The 14,687-nt window shown below is 45.6% G+C and overlaps 1 protein-coding gene across 4 annotated transcripts in view; it reads right to left on the minus strand.

The window, feature by feature from the left end:
* The window catches only part of enox1 (ecto-NOX disulfide-thiol exchanger 1), a 101,849-nt gene that overhangs the window by 6,715 nt on the left and 80,447 nt on the right, over nt 1–14,687 (minus strand). For 3 of the 4 annotated variants that reach the window (XM_032567413.1, XM_032567412.1, XM_032567411.1), the window contains exons 8-13: nt 14,326–14,432; nt 11,991–12,108; nt 11,071–11,288; nt 9,294–9,401; nt 4,968–5,024; nt 4,579–4,678 (exon numbers count right to left, since the gene is read on the minus strand). In XM_032567413.1, the coding sequence (XP_032423304.1) occupies nt 4,579–4,678; nt 4,968–5,024; nt 9,294–9,401; nt 11,071–11,288; nt 11,991–12,108; nt 14,326–14,432 (708 nt within the window). The remainder of the gene's footprint in view (nt 1–4,578; nt 4,679–4,967; nt 5,025–9,293; nt 9,402–11,070; nt 11,289–11,990; nt 12,109–14,325; nt 14,433–14,687) is intronic. The other variant, XM_032567414.1, reaches the window with a different exon arrangement.

Here is a 14,687-nt window from a genome sequence, read left to right on the forward strand (position 1 = left end):
GTCAGCCCGGAGACAGCGACGTGAGCCGCCGGCAGACCCGGCCCCTCGTCGCTTTCCGGAGCCGCCACCTCCACGGTCAGCCCGGAGACAGCGACGTGAGCCGCCGGCAGACCCGGCCCCTCGTCGCTTTCCGGAGCCGCTACCTCCGCTGCCAGCTCGGAGACAGCGACGTGAGCCGCCGGTGAACCCGGCCCCTCGTCGCCTTCCGGAGCTGTCACCTCCGCAGCCGTTTCCAAGGCTTCGCTGCGGCTCGCCCCCGCGGCCGGTTCCAAGGCTTCGCTGCGGCTCGCCCCCGCGGCCGGTTCCAAGGCTTCGCTGCGGCTCGCCCCCGCGGCCGGTTCCAAGGCTTCGCTGCGGCTCGCCCCCGCGGCCGGTTCCAAGGCTTCGCTGCGGCTCGCCCCCGCGGCCGGTTCCAAGGCTTCGCTGCGGCTCGCCCCCGCGGCCGGTTCCAAGGCTTCGCTGCGGCTCGCCCCCGCGGCCGGTTCCAAGGCTTCGCTGCGGCTCGCCCCCGCGGCCGGTTCCCAGGCTCCGCTCCGGCTCGCCCCCGCAGCCGGCCCCGAGGCTCCGCTCCGGCTCACCTCCAGCCGTCGCACCCGAGGCCGAATCAGCCGGCGTTCCAGCCGGCGCACCCGAGGCCGAATCAGCCGGCGTTCCAGCCGGCGCACCCGAGGCCGAATCAGCCGGCGTTCCAGCCGGCGCACCCGAGGCCGAATCAGCCGGCGTTCCAGCCGGCGCACCCGAGGCCGAATCAGCCGGCGTTCCAGCCGGCGCACCCGAGGCCGAATCAGCCGGCGTTCCAGCCGGCGCACCCGAGGCCGAATCAGCCGGCGTTCCAGCCGGCGCACCTTCCGAGACTCCCAGTGTTCCTTCCGAGACTCCCAGTGTTCCTTCCGAGACTCCCAGTGTTCCTTCCGAGACTCCCAGCGTTCCTTCCGAGACTCAGACTCCCAGCGTTCCTTCCGAGACGACTCAGACTCCCAGCGTTCCTTCCGAGACGACTGAGACTCCCTGTGTTCCTTCCGAGACCCCCTGCGTTCCTCCTGAGACCCTGACTTTCTGCGTTCCTCCTGAGACCCTGACCTTCTGCGTTCCTCCTGAGACCCTGACCTCCTGCGTTCCTCCTGAGACCCTGACCTCCTGCGTTCCTCCTGAGACCCTGACCTCCTGCGTTCCTCCTGAGACCCTGACCTCCTGCGTTCCTCCTGAGACCCTGACCTCCTGCATTCCACCCGAGACCGAGACTCCCTGCGTTCCACCCGAGACCGAGACTCCCTGCGTTCCACCCGAGACCGAGACTCCCTGCGTTCCACCCGAGACCGAGACTCCCTGCGTTCCACCCGAGACCGAGACTCCCTGCGTTCCACCCGAGACCGAGACTCCCTGCGTTCCACCCGAGACCGAGACCCCCAGCGTTCCGACCGAGACCCCCTGTGCTCCACCAGAGACCCTGCCTCGGGGGGCTCGTCGTCGCCGTCTGTGGGCGGCCCCCGGGACTCATCGCCACCTCCAGCGCCGCGGACGGCCGCCGGACCGCCTCCGTGGTTCCCGCCTCCAGCGCCGCGGACGGCCGCCGGACCGCCTCCGTGGTTCCCGCCTCCATGGTTCCCGCCTCCAGCGCCGCGGACGGCCGCCGGACCGCCTCCGTGGTTCCCGCCTCCAGCGCCGCGGACGGCCGCCGGACCGCCTCCATGGTTCCCGCCTCCAGCGCCGCGGACGGCCGCCAGACCGCCTCCGTGGTTCCCGCCTTCGGCGCCGCGGACGGCCGCCGGAACGCCTCTGTGGTTCCCGCCTCCGGCGCCGCGGACGGCCACCGGACCGCCTCTGTGGTTCCCGCCTCCGGCGCCGCGGACGACCGCCGGACCGCCTCCGTGGTTCCCGCCGCCGCGGACGACCGCCAGACCACTTCCGTGGTTCCCGCCTCCTTTGCCTCCGCCCACCCTGTGGGTAGTTTTTTGTTTGTTTATGGACTCTTGGCCCTCCCTGTGTTTCCGCCCACAACGGTGGGTTGTTTTTTGTTTTTTTCTGAACTCTGGCCCCCCGTCCAGCGCCCCTCCGCCCACCCTTGTTGTGTTTTTGTTTTTTGGGCGTCTGGTAGCCGCCCTTGAGGGGGGGGTACTGTCAGGATCTGTGTTTTTCTGTGTTTATTTAGAGTTTTCTGTGTCCTTAGTCTCTTCGTTGTCCTGTCCTCCCCTTGATTGTTCCCAGGTGTGTCTCGTCTCTGTGATTACCCTCCCGTGTATTTAACTCCACCTGTGTTCCTTGTTCCTCGTCGGGTCCTCGTCATTGTTACGTCAATGTTAGCTTCTGTTTCGTCTGTGTTTCCTTGTGCCTGCTGCTTGTTACTGGACTTATTTACAATTAAATTCATCATCACATTCATCTTACCTGGGTCTACAGCGTCTGCCTCACCAACCCTCACCACACCTCATGACAACAATGTGATTCTTAATGGATAAAAGTGTTGTTTTGTGTTTACCCTGGAACCATAAAGTGAAAGACAGAGCAGCCATAAGACCTCAGAAAACTGTGCTTCATAAATGAAATAGGTCATGTCACCTTACTTAAAAAAAACATTCACACAAAGTCCTGTGTTTTGATTGTTTGCATAAAAAAAAAAAATGTAGCTTACGTTTTGTATTTTCCATCCTCCTCCTCTGCCTACAGGCAGGGCAGCCTTGGACGAAGACAGAAAGCCGGGCCTCCTCTTTTCTCATGTCTGTATCTTTTTTTTTCTCTGCCGCTAAGAGAGATAAATGTGCTGGCGCTGTTTCTCCTCGGCGCTTATTTATTTTTGCTGTGGACACAGCAGCCCAAATACACATCGCTCTGTTTCATTTAATAGCAGCCGCACGGCTTGTGGAACACGAGGGCTTTTAAATGACTAAAGAAAACAGAGGCGTCTGAAACAAATCCGGTCCAGATAGCGTGTCCGTGTGCTAACGGCTGCTGGTGGAGTTCAGGTGGGACGGTTCAGACACCTTCCATCTTTTATGTTTTAGGTTGTAAACTCACAGTTATATTACTGATGTCTCCATACGATGCGGCTCAGCCAACATTCTTCACCGTTCTGGTACGTGTGTACGATCCATCTGGAGCAACAATCGGCCTCCCGACACACCGTCTGTTCTTTAAAGTCAGGCCAGCAGACGGGGTCAGTGGAAGCAGCGTCCAAAACAATGAAGAAGCTGTCTAAACCCGAACACGCAGCTTTTGAAGTGTTCCTTCTTCAGCCTGTAGTCCAGGGGTGGGCAATCCTGGTCCTCGAGGGCCGGTGTCCTGCAACTCTTAGATGTCTCCCTGGTCCAACACACTTGAATCCAATAGCTGAATCACCTCCTAAGTGCAGTCAAGTTCTCCAGAGTCCTGCTAATGACCTCATTATTTGACTCAGGTGTGTTGAAGTAGAGATGCATCTAAAAGTTGCAGGAGACCGGCCCTCGAGGCCTGGAGTTGCCCACCCCTGCTGTAGTCTCTAGTTGCCTTTCCACTGACCATTCAGTTGCTCAAATTGGAATTACCACAATAGACGTGAATAATGGAAACATGTCAATTTCGAAAGAACTTTCCATGAAACACTTTGTTGCTACACTGAGGTAGCTTTTCAGCCACACTGAAATTAGTGTATTTTGCAAAACTGCAATGGAAACAGTTTTTTTCGCATCACACGAGTCACGGGATCAACAACCGGACGTCGCCGCTGGTGGAAAAGACGAAGAAGAAGACGGCAGGAAGTGGTAGGAGGAGGATGTCTTTTTAACCACTCATCACAAACAAACTCATTTATTCACATGTGATTTTAATTGTGTTTCTAATTTAATGGTAACATCGCAATTGCGAAATTGTGTTGTTTTTTTTAATGTTAGCGGAATATTGACAGAAGTTTTGTGCATATTTGTAATGGAAACGGAGCAACAGAAACACTAAGAGTCACTTCTGGATCACATTAAAGCAGCAGCAGCTCTCCAAAGAAAAATGGACCTGGACTTGTTATTTTTACCCGATTTAGTTTAAATTCTAATTATTCCACAAGATACCATATGAATACATAATAGCATAGATTAAATTATCCTTTTCTTTTCTTACTTTTTGTCATGTTACAACCACAAACTGTTGACCATGCCCCCAAAACACAAAGCAGCTCTGCCTCAATCTTCTTTTTCTGCTGCAGCATATCTTTCTCCAGAACAGCCCTGTGTTTAGCTCAATCGCTAACTAGCTTCTGAAGAATAGCCACATGTTAGCTCTGGCGGTAAAGCTGAGGCGGCTTCCACAGTGCGCTTCAACGCATTTTAGGGAATATTTAGTGTTTGGACTATTAAAGACGCAGTTATGAGTGTTTTTAGAAGTATCTCAGGTATTCTCATACTTCTCATATTTGTGGGTAATATTGTTCCCTAACTACTCATGAATACTTTGCGTTTACTATACTTTGTATTTTCAGAAAATATAACCCCCCAAAAATACTGTTTCTGTTTCTTAACGTTTTTGCCAGCAAATTGACAAAAAGTCGACAATTAGCATTCAGCTTTCTTCAAAAGCATCGCCTCTCCCCAGCTAAGCCAATGCTAACTGGCTTACCCAGTAGCAGAGCCTCTTTCTCCGAAGCGACTCCTCCTCTCATGAACTCACTCCTCCTGTCTCTGCTGAGGTACAGCGAGGGAACACACCCATTCACGCTCTGTAAAAACACACACACAGAGGGGTTCACACACCTCGTGGAGAAGGTTCTTTCTGAAAACTCATGCAAAGCCATGAAATATGTCAAGATATTAAAGAGGGTGAGCCGACAGTCCGCCAGGTCACCTGCACTCGTTTCAAACATGGAGGATCAGATGTTTTACATTCGCTTCTTTAATTAAAGATAACTTCTGCAATTCTTCTGATTTTAACAAATTTTTCATGCAGCAGTTATTGCAGAAATGTTAACAGCTAACTGTTGATCAGAATTATTATTTTTCTGGTTTTACCTTTTCATGAAGCTCTCCATTGGTTCCGTCCACAGATTCACCTTTTCCACTCAACAGCTGCCGAGACACAAAAGACAGAAAACAGAAATTTAATCGGAGAAAAAAATTTAAAAATAACAACAGCGAGAGATAATTATTCTGTGTTTCTCCCACTAAAATATGAGTCAGAAAATGTCAAAAGCTCGACATATGATGGCTGCAACAAAAATAAAGGCTGGCAAGTTTATTAGAAATATAATTCAACAATGTTTTAAAGCAACAGAATACCAAAAAACAATTGAGGGTGTCAAAAATTAGAATTTACTTTAGCTTTTGTCTCACAATAAAAGGCCTCAAACAGCTACTTAGACCTTGTGAATGTTTTGAAACCACACAAGAGCAACATATTGACAATAACACCGGCATATCTTGAAAAATCAAAAGCCTGGAACCAAAATTAACCTGCAGTGAAATCTCAAAGTAATGTAAGGCAAAAATCAAGTCTGGAAATTTATTTTTGGCCGCTAGAAATTTCTCTCAATATTACTCCAACAAGAAGCATGGCTTTTCAGAGTGGAGGTTATGTTAAAGGGCCATCAGCAGCTATATTCCACCTACATAACGTCTATATTTAGTAAAAATTCACATTCACTGCTCCTAGCAGCTGTAGCTAACAGCCACTCCAAGCTGTAAGCTAACAGTTAGTCCAAGCTAACTGGATTAAGCTAACAGCTAGTCGAAGCTGTAAGCTAACAGCTAGTCGAAGCTGTTAGTGTACATCAACATTTAATGTTGTTTTTTTTTCTCTTTTACATATAAACCTTTAAACTAATGTCAATAGCTAGTTATTTTTTCAGAATGTAAGCAGTGGCTAGGTGAAAAGCACATTTTCTCCTCAGTTTAGCTTCAAAGAAGAATTGAACTTTTGGGTTTTTTTTCCTTTATTTTACATCAAGTTAAATTGTTAAAGAGTGGTTTAATGCTAGCCTGGTTTACATTAAAATGTTGCCTAAACTGCATATAAAAGTGGATTTTTACTAATCCAAGCTAACGTTTGCAAAGCTAAGTTATGTAGCTTAGCTAGGTAGTTTAGCTTGGTAAACATTTCTCTGGTTCTACGGGTCAGGCAGTAACCAGGCCTTCATGTGGTTTGTAAATGTCTTAACTAACACATTATTTTCTAAATAATCTGTTTAATGACATTAAATTAAGATTTAATAAAGAAATTATTATTTTTCTATGTAGAGCCATGTTGGATTAGGTTCTTCCCCCCCCCCTTTAATACATGACATCCTCCTTTAATAAATCCTCTTTATATTTACTCTGGTTATCTTTAACTGTCCTAAAAATATGTTTGGTGATCTGAAACATGTAACATGGCTAATAGTTTTTCTATGTGGTTGTACCTGCACAGGAATATAGTTTCCCTTAATCTATTTGAAATAGTCTTCATTCCCTCCAGCTTATGGTCATCCGTCTGTTTCCTCAAGCTAACACGAATAACTGACAGCTGCTACAACTCTGCCCAGGCAGCTGTCCGTCAGCGGAGCGGGACGATGTTCCCATTACAGCAGCATAGCAGAGGCAAGAGCAGGGAGATACAGTATGTTTTCACTCAACAGCTTGTATGCAAAAGCAAACCCACACTACTCACATTCAGATTTACGCTGAACCAAAGACGAAACACGATGACGTTCTTCCAAGCAACTCGTAAAAGAGGCGTCTTTATAGTGAGTTTATGGACAAAGGCCTCCATATCTGAAACTTTTTTTTTTTACAAAATTCCCTATTTATGTCAGCTGCGGACTCCTCTACATGTGAGTTGTTTTTTTTTTTAATTTTAAAACAATGATCGGCTTTAATGTTTTATTCAACTGCATTAGCGAAGTGAGACGGTAGCTGCAGTCCAAGCAAAAACTAAAATCAATCTGAATTAAGATAGAATCAACGGACGAAGAGAAACACAACGCTGGTTCAGCTACACACGCTGAGGTTGGGAAAAATAATTGACATTTCGATGTAATCAGTCCTAAAAAGAGTTTTTTTTTTTGTTTTTGAGAAACCAATATGAGAAACAAAACAGTTTTACTAACCAGCCTTTAGCCCACACATCCTTTATCTAAAGTGATAGCAATCACCTTTCAGCAGGAAAATGCAGAAAGAGTCCCTCATTAGAATTGACTGTTGTTGCCATGGCAGCGCTCGTGTCCTTCCAACATCCTTCATCTCTCCAACACTTTAAGCCCATCGTTCTCCCTCTCTCAATCTGTGTGTGTGTGTTTTATGTTACCATGTCTCGTCTGAGAAACTCATAGTAACAAGGAGGATAAAAAAGAATGAGGAAACTGCAGCTGATGCCACAAAGGGCTCAAGGTTTTATCAGACTCTTGCTGTTCGGTTTGTGTCGTTGGGCTGGATGCTGCTTTTGTCATTTCAAACGGACTGAGACTCGCTAAAGCCAAGGACGACACGTTGACAAGAAATGAAGGCAGAGGCAAATATGAACAGCTCAAACATTTTATACCTGGGTGAAAAAAGTTATTCCATCTTATCTTTATGCAGATGATAGCATAGTTGTTTCTATGGTTTCAAAGTAATGCAGTATTTACACCAAAATATTTAAAAATTTATATAGTTGCTTATACATGAAACCGAACAGCAACAATATTTCCTCCTGCTGCTAAAATTAAACAGGATTTAGTATATTATACTCAAAATAATACTGATTAATTTATATATATAAACTTAAAAAACAATATATAGAAGTAATATTCAATATATTTAGCAAAAGTTCCTCAAGCTATGCTAAGTAGCTAAGCTAAATAGCCAAGCTAATTGTCTAATTTCAAGCTAAGCAAAGTAGCTTACAGTAAAATAAGCTAAGTAGCTTGATATAAGTCAAGTATCAAGCTAAGCAAAATAGCTAAGCTAAGTAACTCATATTAAGCAAAGCTAAGTAGCTTATATCAAGCTGAGCTATGTATCAAAATAAGCCAAGTAGCTCGTATCAAGCTAAGTATCAACCTAAGTAGTCCATTTCAAGCTAAGCTAAGCTCATATCAAGGTAAGCTTAGTAGCTCTTATCAAGCTAAATAGCTTAGCTAAATAGTTCATTTCAAGCTAAGCTTAGTAGCTCATATCAAGCTAAGCTAAGTATCAAGCGAAACTAAGTAGCTCAACTTGATATGAGAAATCCCTTCAGCCCTACAGGTAATTGTTCTAACAATAAAATATTTACATTTTAACTTGCATGAACTGAAGCTAAGAGTGAAGCTGTTTTGTTTTTCTTTCATAGAAAAATAAAACAGGTATTCTGAGCGAGCTTAAAGAAGTGAACGAGATTATTTCTATGTTCAATTCCTGATTGGGGCTACTTGGATCCTCTGCTCTTCAATAAATTCCTCATTCTGTGTCTATTATGCATCATGTTTACATGTGTGGCAGTATGAACGCCCCACACAAGTGCCTGAATCTAATTGGTTGTGGCGCTGGCTGTCTGTATATAAAGGACCCTCCCTCACCTGGTTGACATCACGTTGTTTTCCTTCCGGATCAGAACCTCGGCGTTTGCTGGAGCTGCATGCTAGGTAAGGCAGGCTTCATCTCCCTTTATGAACGCTCGAATGGTGCGCTTTACTTAATTTGCTGCTTGATTATTTGTCGTGGACTGAACTGTATAATTGTGAATTAATGTATGTAATTTGAATATTTTGACAGGAACAGCCGGCTCGTGGTGTTGGTGGTGGACTTTCCGGGTGGTGGTACTTTTCTGCTTTGGTGCACGATTTTCTTTTATTCTTGCTGATTCGTTTGCGGTGTTTCTTTTTTTTCCCTCCCCTCCAGGGGGTCTTTTGTGGGCTCTAGTGTCCCTTATATGAAAGTAGGCTGACAGGAAAGGGGGAAGACATGCGGCAAATGTCACCGGGTCCGGGAATCGAACCCACGACGGCCGCGTCGAGGACTCAAGGCCTCCAAACGTGGGTTGCGCTAACCGCTACGCCACCACAGAACGCCCCAGTGTTTCTTTTTTTCGGTCACTACCCTGATTTGCACTGCCATCTGAGTGAGCCATAACTGTTTTTTAATATGAGTGGTTTTAAATTAGTATATTTTTTTGACTAAACTAAACTGAAAACAATTGTGCAATAAATAAAATTATTGAATTGGGTGAGATTGTCTCAAGCCTCATCTGTAGCGGGCCTGTGTGCCTTAAAGGTAACTTTTCAAGTGGACTTATTGCAACCTTATCTTTATTAAAACAGTGGCCTTAAATTCAAGTTGCCCATTTTGATCACACTGTCTGGGTGATCTTTGTTATCCAGAGGCAGTGTGACAATGAGCACACACCTTCTCTCTGAGGGACAGCACCTCCATCTCCAGGTAGTGATGCTCCTCTCTCGCCTGCTCCAGCTCCGTCTCTTTACTCGAAAGCTTCTCCTGTAGGCTCAGGAGTTCCTGAAAGAAAAAAAACCAAGATACGCGCTTGGCGTCAAGAAAGGATTCAAGTTTAAAACAGTCTAAAAGCAAGAAATGCATCTATATCCCCTACGGAAGCCCTGAGGGGTGTGGGGGGGAAATATGCTTTTTGAAAGGCCCATTTTCTAAATCTGACCAATTTTTTATTTTATTTTCTCACTGTAAATACAAAAAGGCAGAGTACAGTCAAATATTTAATATATTTTTTCTCTATCAGTGTTTTCCCCCTGTTTTAGTGAGGCACAAAATTTGACCAAATTTATGTATATGTATTTTTGCTTCACTTTCAGGGAAAAAAATTCAGCAGGCAAATATTTCAAAAAAAAAAGTTTTAACCATGCAGATGGCTTCCGAAGTTGTGAAAAAGAAAATTTCCGACTTAGAGCATTGGCATGCCATATAAAAATAAAGTCTTTATTTGCCTCTCAGGGCTTCCGTAGAACGTGGTGCAGATGCTGCAAATAAAAAAAGCAAACGGATTCCAACCTAATGACAAAATCGGAACTTAAAACACATTGGAAGCACTTTTGGTGTTATCCTTTGGGGGGAATTCAATTATAATATTGCAGGAATAAACAGAAAAGCTAAAAAGTCTCTAAATTTAAAATTAACTGGAAAACTGCACAAAAATGTTAAAACAAAAACAAAATTGCGGTTTTTACCCCAAATGCAAGTCACTGTGTGAAAGAAAATAAAAACTAAAAAAAAATTAAAAATAAGCAAAACTCTGCGCATCAACTTAGACAAATCAATCACCTGGTGAAACATGGTGGTGGTAGTATCATGCTGTGGGAAGTTGACTAGAGGGTGTGCAGTGAAAATCCAGACCTCAATTTAAAATCTATACCGAGATTTAGACGCTCCATCTAATCTGATTGAGGTTGAACGACTTTGAAAATAAATATTTCCAAAAAACTGTAAAGCTGTTGGAGGTATAGAGCATAAACCTTCATTTATCTGCCAAAAAAACCCCCAAAACATGTGTGTTCCTCCACTTCACAATAATGCACAATTTGTCACATAAAAATGTGAAACGTTTATGAAGTATGAGTACTTTTGCAAGTTAAAGCGACGTTAAAGCGTTAAAGCGATGGCACGGAAAACTGTATTTAACAAATCTAATTTGTTCCCTGCGGCTTGCCGCCTGGGAAGTAAAACAGCAGCAGGTGACAAACAAGACGTGACAGCAGAGTGACCGTGTGTGTGTGTGTGTGTGTGTGTGTGTGTGCGCGTGTGCTGGTGGTCGTCCCTTCAGCCCTGTCACTTCAGATTGAGACGGACAGGAAGTCGAGTCGGATCAGGCGGGCTCGTGCCAAACAAGTGATGTGAACTAACAAAGCTTTCTGAGCTGTGGATTCAAAGGAGTGGGGGAATTATGGGAGAAACCAGAATTTGTGTCTGTATGTGTGTGTAAATTTAGCCGCCTGTTTATATGACTTTTCAAACAACCTCACAACATCAGATTGAGGATGACTCGGTTCGATTGGGGATCAAAACTGCAACACTTGTTACACTTTCAGCTGCTAACCTGAAAAACCTGTTCTCACTCAAAGTGAAGGAGGCCAGATGGAACTGAAGTATCACCTTGCTACAGATGTGAACACCGATTCCAGAGTAAATCAGATAAATCCAAGATGGCAGCCCCTACCTGCTGCATGTTGTGCATGCTCTGCTGCAGCAGCTGGATCTGAGCCTCGGCGGGGTGAGCGTGTGTGTGTGGCTGTGTGTGAGCGTGGTCGTCGTCCGGCCGGCCCACTCTGCCCTGCTCCTTCTTCAGCAGCTCCACTTCGTTCCGGTAGACGTCCAGCTGCCAGCGCAGCGAGTCGTTCTCCTCCTTCAGGGAGGCCTGGGTCTGATCACACACACCTGCAGGAGGCAACGTGACATCAGTTAGGAAGTTTATTTATTTATTTTTATTTTTTTGCAATTGGAAATATTTTTTTAAAGGGGCAGTATTGTGTAAAGTCGACTTTTTTTTTTTTAGATTTATGTCATGTTATGATGTTTTCCCTTGTCAGAAACATGCCTGGAGTGTTGCCTTGATTCTTTCAAGCATGTTTGAGAAATCCTTTAATCTCCACGGCAACCATTCAGCTGTGCAAAACACCTGTGTGGACCGAGCTCTGGCTTTGAAGCGACAGCTCAGTTTCAAGTTTTCAAGCTTCTGAACTCCTGCCTCACAGAGCACCCCTCCCCTACGAAAAGCTTACAAGGTACTTCAAAAATTGCTCCTTCAGACTAGCCAGCAGCAATTAGCACACACCTGGTTGAGCTGTGTTTCTGCTGAGCTCGTTACAGGAGCTACTCCTCAGTGAAACGCTGGTAAAAACGTTAAAAGGTTTAATAGAGGAGACATGCTGTGATGACTTCCTGAAGGCGGAGTTTCAGAAAGAGCAGAAGCTTCTTAAAGAGACAGAAGCCCAATTTCAAGACGACACATTTTTTCAGTGTTAAATTTGATATGTAGAATATTTTCATAACACTTAAGGTAACTTGACTGTGCTATAGCAGTATATGGTGGGAAAACTTATAATACTGCCCCTTTAATGACATAACGGTTCATCAAACCATTTTCTTCCATGCGCATCCTCTTGTTGGGAATATCATCCAAATCGTCATCCGACATCTCCATCTCTTCTTCTCGTCTGATGCCCATGATCTCCTCGCTGTGAGCATTTCTCAGCTCCTGAAACATCACAGCATACACACACACACACACACACCCACACGCCCACACACATATATATACATATATACACAGCTTACATGGCGGGCACTTTACAAAACTAAACAATAACTTGGTTGTGGCAATGTCACAATTCAGATTTCCAGGAACAAAGAGTTTGTGGACTTTAATCAGTCATGCACATGCCTGTGTGAGGTACAAGTGGAGAGCAGAGAAGTGAAAACATGAAACCCCCACCTGGCCGGTGACTTATCAGCTCTTCGAAAGTCGCCTGTTTTAGCCTGACTTCTCGCAGGAAACAAAAACTTTTTTTTCTACAGATGAAGAGTGAAACCTCTCTCTTTTCACATGTCGTTAAATCATAAAGCAGTGTGTAATTTGGCATTAAAAAAAAGAAAATCTGAAAATGTGGCACTTTAATAAAAAAAAAGTATCCTATCTTTAACTACAATTCATTGCAACCAGCTGCCTTTAAAAGTCCCCCAGTTAGGAGTTTGATATTCAATTTAATCTCAGCATAACTTCAGCTGCACATCACTCTGAACGCACCAGCTGGATTTAAAAAAAACCAACATGGCCATGGCACCATCATGCTGTGGGGTGGGACGTTTTTAAAAAATATATTTTTCTTGCAGGAACAGAGAAGCTGGTGGAGTTGATTTGAAAATGGATGTTGCTGTGGTCCTCACCATGGCGACAGACGTTACAAAATCCCATCAGTGTCGTCAGTCTTGGTATTAGTTGCTTGAAATTAATGTGAAAAAGTTCAATGCCTATACAAAAGCCAATGAAGGAGAATCTTTCATATCTGAACTGTTTCCAGGTCAGATTTTCACCATGAGGCATTATTTAAACCAGCGAGTCGATTAAACTGTCTGTAGATAACTATGTTAAATTTTGTTGTTATAAAAATGATATATACATATCAAATATGACTGCAAAGAAATTTGACTTTGTATTTTGACGCCTTGAAATTGGGCCTCTGTCTCTTTAAGAAACTCCTGCTCTTTCTGAAACTCTGCCTTCAGGAAGACAACAACATGGCTCCTTTATCGACCCTTTTTTTTACCATTTTACCAGTGTTTCACTAAAAAGTAGCTCCTATAATGAGCTCAGCAGATGCTCAGCTCCACCAGGTGTTTGCTAACTGCTGCTGGCTAGTCTGAAGGAGCCGAGTGGGCGAGGACCTCTCTGCTCTGTGAGGCAGGAGCTCAGAAGCTTGGAAACTGCAGCTCAGTGGAGGAGCTTGGTCCTCGAAAGCGGAGTTAAGTCCAGCCCGGCGTTTTGAGCAGCTGAATGGTTGCCATGGAGATTAAAGCATTTCCCAAACATGCATTAAAAAATCAAGGCAACACTCCAGGCCTGTTTTTGATGTGGGAATAACATTATCACATGACGTAAAGCTAGAAAAGGTCAATTTTCTACAATACTGTCCCTTTAATAGGAGATTTTCTTTTACAGAATTTGAACCAGTTGCAGCTAAAACTTCCACTTGAGGAGGTTTGGGTCTAACATTTTTACAGGCAAAGGGGCTTTTTAAGTCGGATGCAAAATGTTTTTATTCTTTGAACAGTTTTGGCTTAATTACTGCTCCGGCTGATGTTCTTTCAGGAAATGGACTTTTTTTTCAGTTCATACAGTCCAGCTAACGATTAATCAATTGCTCAATTAGTTGGCCATCATTTTAATAATCAACTCATCCTAATTGATAGTTTCAGCCCTCGTCACCACCGCAGCATGAAGCCACCACCGTGCCCAGCCCAGGCGGCGACATCCGTCTGCACCCAGAGGCAGCTCTCAAGTGCCGACTGCGCTGGAACCGCCCCCCCCCCCTTTACACGCCGGCTCCTCGTGTTCATGCTCATTATCTTGATTTACTTCTGGATGAATAATTGATCAGAGACCTAATCCTGGAAATCACTGTTGCCATGGCAGCGGCTCACACTTTCCAAGAGACGTCAGATGGTTTGCAGTTCCCCAGCTGGTAGGAGGAGAGGCCCGGGATCACAGGCAGCTACCTTTCTGTCTGTGTGTGTGTCTGTCTGCGCGAGGGAAAACATCCGGTAAAGCAACAACGGGGGCCGCCGACTCTGACAGATCAGACGGGGGCCCCTGTCTGTCAGCGCGCTCCCCGGGGGACTCGTAGGTGACAGCGGAGAAGAAAGCGGCGGGCCTGCGGGGTTTTGGGAGGAGAAAACAGAAAGAAGGCGTACCAACCTCACACTGCTTGCGCCAAATGTCTATGTTCTTGCGCTGCGCTTTTGAGAAATGGTCCCATGCCTTTTGCCTGGTGGCGGCCGTGAAAATGGCGGTGATCTGCTCGACTTCGAGGTGAACAGGGAAGAGGAACGGGGGGAGGAGGAGGAGGAGGGAGTCAAGACAAAATAAGCCGTTTAGGTAGCACTGCAGCTCTGACTAGAGGCTCCTGCACCCAAACAGAGGAGAGACCATGAACACACACTCACCATGCTGGGTTTAGCCCTTGCTCATAATCTGTGGTTCATTTCAAGTCAATTAGTAGAGAAACAATGACAACTGCTCTCCAAAGCGGGGCTGTGTTGAGTAGTTATGAGTGGTCA

Source organism: Xiphophorus hellerii, chromosome 7, assembly GCF_003331165.1.
Source record: "Xiphophorus hellerii strain 12219 chromosome 7, Xiphophorus_hellerii-4.1, whole genome shotgun sequence".
Lineage (NCBI taxonomy): Eukaryota > Metazoa > Chordata > Actinopteri > Cyprinodontiformes > Poeciliidae > Xiphophorus > Xiphophorus hellerii.